The sequence below is a fragment of the Triticum urartu genome, chromosome 3 (genome assembly GCF_003073215.2).
Source record: "Triticum urartu cultivar G1812 chromosome 3, Tu2.1, whole genome shotgun sequence".
NCBI lineage: Eukaryota > Viridiplantae > Streptophyta > Magnoliopsida > Poales > Poaceae > Triticum > Triticum urartu.
In genome coordinates this window covers 351549463-351556553 of record NC_053024.1, presented here as the reverse complement: position 1 = coordinate 351556553, position 7091 = coordinate 351549463, and the positions used below count along the sequence as shown (strand labels likewise).

The 7091-nt window shown below is 41.4% G+C and overlaps 1 protein-coding gene across 1 annotated transcript; it reads left to right on the top strand.

Moving 5' to 3' along the window:
- Positions 1-943: 943 nt before the first annotated feature.
- On the top strand, positions 944-3729 carry LOC125543968 (V-type proton ATPase subunit F). Its single transcript, XM_048707483.1, has 5 exons — positions 944-1210; positions 1305-1405; positions 1854-1935; positions 2410-2492; positions 3327-3729. Exons 2-5 carry the CDS (start codon positions 1343-1345, stop codon positions 3489-3491), a joined length of 393 nt encoding a protein of 130 aa, XP_048563440.1. The 5' UTR covers positions 944-1210; positions 1305-1342; the 3' UTR covers positions 3492-3729.
- The last annotated feature ends 3362 nt before the right edge of the window (positions 3730-7091 follow it).

The following is a 7091-nucleotide window of genomic DNA, read 5'->3' as shown; positions in this document are numbered from 1 at the left end:
TGTCTTCTGCATTGCTTGTGGCCGCGAAGAAACGAACTTCCATCGTTTTTGGGGATGCTATCACTCGATGATGTTCTGGAAGGTAATGCATTCGGAGTTGGGGGTACCGGTGGCGATCCCACCGGAGTCAGTTTGCTCTCAGAGTGCGTTGTCAAGATGGCTGCTGACCTGGTTCGCGGAGGCCTCTTATGATAAGCGGGCTGTCATGGTGCAGGGTACGTATGCGCTATGGCTAGCGAGAAATAATGCTCGTGATGGATAACGGATTGAAGTTGCAGAGTCAATAGCGCGAAGGGTTTTCAACCTAATGGGTGAGTGGCAAGCTATCCATGGCCGCAAGAGCAAGCATGAAAGACCTGTTCAGAAAGAGAAGTGGAGACCACCTGACGAGGGGTGGATAAAAGCCAACGTAGACGGTGCAATAACAAAAGGCGGTGAGAGTGGGGGTGCAGGAGTGATATTCAGGAACCATGATGGAGCATACTTGGGTGGTGCATGCCATGTCCTCCCACTGGGGAGTGGCCCACAGAGAGTTGAACTCTTGGCATGCAGAAGGGCTGCCCAGTTGGCGAACCAACTAGATGTTGCAAACTTACACATTGAGATGGACTGCAGGGCGATTGTGTGCAAGCTCCAGGCCAAGGAAAAGGATTTCTCATCGCTAGGACCAATCGTGGAGGAAGTCAGGCGGTTGTTGTTGGCATCGAGTGAAAGTTGGAGGGTTTTATGGGCGAGACGTGAAGCCAATGAAGCCGCCCATTTGCTGGCGAAGGAAGCAGCAACGAATAAATATTGCAAGGTGTGGCTGCATGTGCCCCCAGATTTTATTTTGCAAGTTGTCTCAGACGAGATCCTGGGGGAGTTTAAATAAAAAGTTTGATTGAGTTTTTAAAAAAAAGTACTCCTACTACAGTACTCGTGTTTTTTCGACTCGACCTTTTTCCCCGAATCGCATCCGACCCGTCTGGGCCCGCATCCGACCCGTGACTCCGTGAGTGCTCCGGTTCTCGTGGAGTCCTGCTCCGATCCGATCTCCGTCGTGGCCAAGCAATACACGTTCCTCCCTCCTCCGGTTCTGCCCCTGCGCCGAGTCCCCTTCTAACCCGCCTCTCCACCCCCATATTTTTCTCCTGCGCCACCGGATCTCCAACCCGCTCTTTCTTCTGTCTGGATCCGTGCCTGTGATTTCTGCTTGCATATCTACTGCAAGGTTCGATCTGATTTAACTTCCTATATGCGTCCGCACCTCTTGTTTCACACGGATTTCTTTACCAGATTTGCCTCCTTTTGGTCTATTTTGGTAGATTCCTTGCAGCCGGTAGGTTTTTGACAGGAACCAGTAATGGCGGGGAGGTCCAATATCCCGGCGAACAACTCCGCCCTCATCGCCATCATCGCCGATGAGGTGATCTATCCACCCTTTTGATCTTAAAGTTGCTTGAGCTTCTGTTAATAATTGAGCATATGTTGGCTAACTATGTAACTGGGTGTTGGGGGTGACTTACATACGCCTTTCCGCCACTCCGGCAATTGTCCTAGAGTTGGGCAAATCGTCAGCGAGCCGGTCTGTGTTAGGCGGTGCTAGAAAATAACACAGGCTCGTAGGGGCGTGGTAATGTAGATTCGCAAGCATGGATGATTTACTTGGCAGCTAAGGATTGATCCGTTGTGTATTTGTTGTTACCAAATAAGTAGATTGCTTTTTTATTTAGATAGAAAAATGAGAAGTTGACTTCTTGTGAATGCCAATTTGGTGTACAGGATTCGACAACGAAAATAGATGTTATATGATGAATGAATAATGTTTTGACAAGCAAAGCCCTTTTTGACATTGAGCTTTCTTATTCTTGCAGGACACTGTCACTGGGTTTTTGATGGCTGGGGTTGGCAATGTTGATCTGCGCAAGAAAACAAATTACCTTCTTGTAGATAACAGTACTATCCTGAACTTGTTAACATAGCATTGTTTGTAAACAGTTGACATAAGATTTCTGTAGAAAATTATATCTGTTGGCTATGGAATTTTGTTGAATGGTTGCCAACAGAATGTTTGAAGAATTGCCCGATAAAAAACCTTCTCAGTTTCTATTTTCTTAAGCATTTCTTATAAGGTTGTTACTGTCATGTCATATTTATCCTTTTTCTGTTTCTTCTATAGACAAAGGCAAAGATTTATTCATTATTGTGTTAAGAGAAACTTCTTTACTACTGGTTTGCTCAGTCCTGGACTTCCATCAAATTTAAACAACCTCAACTATCACTTTTACTCCTGTCACATAATTCAACTTATCATTTCTTTCGGCGCGATGTGTCTGTTATGTTGTTGCTGTGTTGCCTATTATATCATAGTTTTCGTACACTTACCCACATGACTTGAATAAATACTTTTGTGTGTGTGCTATCTTCCAGAAACGACAGTGAAACAGATTGAAGATGCATTTAAAGAGTTTACTGCAAGGGAGGATATTGCTATTGTGCTCATCAGCCAATATGTAAGTAAACCATTGCTATAAATGCATATCTTTCTTTTCTCTTAAGGATCAGCAAATTGTTTTGTCAGAATCTTGCAAGTATATCACGTAAAGAAAGAGGGTGGTCATGAGTTATTGGGGTTAAATAGTCCTGATTAGTTTCTTTAGACTCACCTTCTGCTGTAAACAAAATAGATGAGGCCGTTGAAACTCAAAATAGGCGGAGGGGCGCTCTTTTGATAGAAAACATGGGCGTTCCTCTCGTTCCAAACTGTCAAACACAGAAGCATTGTGAGAGACGCCACAGCCTTCCTATTAGGGATGTTTATGGCTTTACGTCGGAGAGGTTGATCCGCCACTCCTCCTTGGCGGAGCGCTCCAAGTGCCACAAGGATTGGTCCCAAGATGAAGCCACTCATTGACTAAGTTCCAAAGCCGAAGCATGAAGCAGCATTTGAAGAAGAGATGCACGCCGGATTCATGCCCCTTTTGCAAAGAGCGCAAAGACCGCAATTTGACCATTCACATTTGGCCAAACGATCGGCGGCCCAAACCCTATCTTGAATAGCCAACCACGAGTCCTAAAGTAACAGAAACCTCTCTTACAATACAAACGAAACAATATTTATACTACATGCTCAACAGTGCCAACTGCCATGCAAATGACGGTTGCATCCATGTGGTATATCCTACTATCCATAACATTAGAAAGTCAAAAAGCAATAGAGGGATTGTGTACTAGATTACCAGAACCAGAACCAGATGCGTGTCTTATACATGTTGATGAAGATGAACTAATGCTATGAGAGGATTATTAGGGTTAGCTTCTTATTACATGTTTCTTGTATGTCCCAGATTGCAAACATGATTAGGTTTCTGGTGGATAGCTACAACAAGCCAATCCCTGCGATATTGGAAATTCCATCCAAGGACCATCCATATGATCCAGCGAGTGACTCGGTCCTTTCTCGTGTGAAATATCTGTTTTCTGCTGACTCGGTTGCTTCTGATAGGCGTTGAGTAGCAACCTTGTGATAACAGGGGCATCACACTTTGATTGAGTTCTTCGTGGACTTGCTCCGTGTATCTGTATTAAATTATTCATACCATTCTGTTGTGGGCGCACGAATAAGGAGTAAACAATTTGGATTGGACCAACGGGTTAATGTAATAAATTCTTACTTTTTTTGGAGTTTGTATCTAAGAACAAGGGAAACAGGAAAACATGTGTTCTGTGGTGCTGCCATAGACTTGATTCCGAATGTGCAAGCTTTACCTTGCAAATTGTTTGTTTCGGCCACTATCAGATTATTTGAATAGCCCAGTGAGCTTTTTTTCAGGTCAAAACGGCTGCCTGCTGTTGAACCATGGCAGTTGCTTGAAACAGTTTTGCTAACTGAGACTTCATTATGTCTTAGTCGAATTCCTTTTAAGCTTGCATGTAGATTCGTAAAGAAAATTCTTTTCAGTTCTCTTTTTCTCCTTATATACTTTGTCACTTGACTGAGACTTGACCAAGCCACACTCTTCTTGACACGATTTCTCAGCTAGTCATATCAACCCGTTATGCATCAACGTGATGTTCGTTCTGTATACAGCTCCACGCTAAACACAACAGGACTGCTTCATCTGTGCTACTTAAACCCCATTAGTAAGTGTGCCCGTGCGTTGCAATGGGAAAAGAAAAACATCACACGCTCCTAACCAGAGTAAGTATGATTGAAGACCCACCCCGTTTCACCTGTCAACTCCTCTATTTGAACACCACGCCTAATCCGTATTGCTGCTTATCCTCCTTCCCCTACTCTTCGGCGATGCCCTGATGATCACCTGTTCACAACGCGTCCAAATGTGGTCAACCCAAGGCGATGAGATCGGCCGCTGCATGGCATACATGTTATAGAACTCTGCTAGCACAAGTGAATATTTGAAACTTGAAAACTCATCTTGTCGAGGTCACCCTCCGCGAGCTTTGGGGAAAACGTCAATTGCCATGAACCAGTGTTGGACGGATCCAGGAACCATGACAATTGAGCGATTGAGGTTGGGTTCTTTGGGACGGCAATTTGAGACATGGACTGATGAATGAGTGAACTGCAGGCACTATGTGCATTTCCTCGGAAATGAACACATCGACTGCCTCGGCGGAAAGTGAACTTCTCGCATGACTAAAATTCAATTAACAAAACACAAAATATATAATCTAGAGATGATAAGTAAAGACGACTGGAGATCACAAACAAATATGAGATACTTCTTATTTTATTTCGTAGGGAGTGAGGTAATATTTCATCTATGTTAACTGTGTCGGACTAATTATTATAGCCTGAAATGGTACCCCAAATGCATAAATACTACTTCCTCCGTTTCATATTAGTTATCACTGATTTAGTACATACTTGTGCTAAATGCGACAACTAATATGGAACAGAGGGGGTGTTACATAAATGGTGTTTCTTGATTTCAATCTTGCATGCAAACAGTGTTCAAAACAGATTTCGACAACCATCACCCTTGATTGTGTAATATCAGATTAGTTGGAGGAAGATGAAAACGTTCCATAGTCAACATATGAACGCCCAAAATAAAAATAGAAAATTCCGCTACCCAAATTTCACATAATACGTAGTTACTTACAAATCTGAATGCAATATTGAAATGCTGCTCGAGTAGTAACTTGTGAAGTGGATGAATCGAAAATATTTTGTAGTAACGCTGAACTAAGCGTGAGTGTAGAATAGCTTATTCTACACCCCAGTAACGATACATACAAAATGTAGTAACACATTATGCAAAATATAGTAATTTTCATAAAAATGTGCTAAATCACAAACTTGAGAAGTATTTTTTTTTGAATTACTACATTTTATACACCGTTTTACTAGATTTTGTATATAGCATTCCTAGGGGGTGTAGAATAAGCTATTCTACACTCACGCTTAGAATATTGTTACTCTATTAATCACCCAGGGTACATAATAAGTTATTCTTCATCCGAAGTAATCTTACGATCATTTCATAATTAAATTATGTTTGGAATTTAAATAGTTACATTCCTATTGATTCATTACGTAAAATTTGGCATAAGAAAATAAAAATATAGGTCATAAGACAAGAAAATTTGCAGTTTATGACCTTTTATATAGCAAGAAAATTCAAATAGTTACATTCCTATTGATTCACTACGTATTTTACACTATATTTTTACGTTTATAAATTTACATAACATAATATATATATTTTTACAACTATTATATATTTTCTTACGGTCTCTTTTTACATCGGAAATAAAACAAAACTTAAGGAACATAAAATTACGGTGCATTGATGGTAAAATACATGGGGTGAAGAATAATCATTCGTCACCCAGGTTGACGAATAGTCAATCCCTAAGCCCCTATCTTTCTCTGTGTCCGATTGAAACTTTGATCTCATAAGTATCGCGTGAGTGTTAGCAATTGTGAAAGACTAAAAGATGGTTTAGTATATGGGCTTGCGATGAAAAGCTCTTACATTGACTCTTTCTGATATTGTGATAAATTGCAATTGCTTCAATGACTGAGATCATAGTTTGTTAGTTTTCAATAATTTCTTTGCTTCATACTATATCTTGTGAACGAATTTTCACTTCAGCATGAGAAATCATATGACAATTGTTATTCTAAAGAAGATCATGATGTCTTCATGTCCGTATTTTATTTTTATCGACACCTCTATCTCTAAACATGTGGTCATATTTATCGATTTCGGCTTTCGCTTGAGGACAAGCGAGGTCTAAACTTGGGGGAGTTGGTACGTCCATTTTGCATCATGCTTTTATGTCAATATTTATTACATTATGGGATGTTATTACACATTATGGTACAATACTTCTGCCTTTTTCTCTCTTATTTTATAAGATTTACATGAAGAAGGAGATTACCGGCAGCTGGAATTCTAGACGGGAAAGGAGCAAATCTGAGAGAGTTATTTTGCACAACTCCAAAAGTCCCGAAAATTTATGGAGAAATATTTTGTAATATATGAGAATTATTGGGCGAAGAAACTACTAGAGGAGACACGCTAGATGGCCACAAGCCTTGGGCACGCCCCTAGGGCTTGTGGGGCCCCTGGCAGGTCACCTGTACCCATCTTCTGCTATGTGAAAGGTTTTGACCTGGAAAAATCACAAGAGGGATTTTGGGACGAAACGCCGCAGTCTCGAGGCGGAACCTGGGTAGAAGCAATCTAGGGCTCCGGCGATGCTGTTCTGCCGGGGAAACTTCCCTCCAGGAGGGGGAAATCGAAGCCATCGTCATCACCAATGATCTTCTCATCGAGAGAGGGTCAATCTTCATCACCATCTTCACCAGCACGATCTCCTCTCAAACCCCAGTTCATCTCTTGTATTCAATCTTTGTCTCAAAACCTCAGATTGGTACCTGTGGGCTGCTAGTAGTGTTGATTACTCCTTGTAGTTGATGCTAGTTGGTTTATTTGGTGGAAGACCGTATGTTCAGATCCTTAATGATATTCAATACCCCTCTAATCTTGAACATGAATATACTTTGTGAGTAGTTACGTTTGTTCTCGAGGACATGGGAGAAGTCTTGTTTTAAGTAATCATGTGAATTTGGTATT

Excerpts from the sequence above, each read along its gene's own strand:
- LOC125543968 (XM_048707483.1), top strand. The coding sequence starts at position 1,343 with ATGGCGGGGAGGTCCAATATCCCGGCGAACAACTCCGCCCTCATCGCC. Across the intron at positions 1,406-1,853 it reads TCGCCATCATCGCCGATGAG|GACACTGTCACTGGGTTTTT; the intron begins GTGATCTATCCA and ends TTATTCTTGCAG. Across the intron at positions 2,493-3,326 it reads TTGTGCTCATCAGCCAATAT|ATTGCAAACATGATTAGGTT; the intron begins GTAAGTAAACCA and ends TGTATGTCCCAG.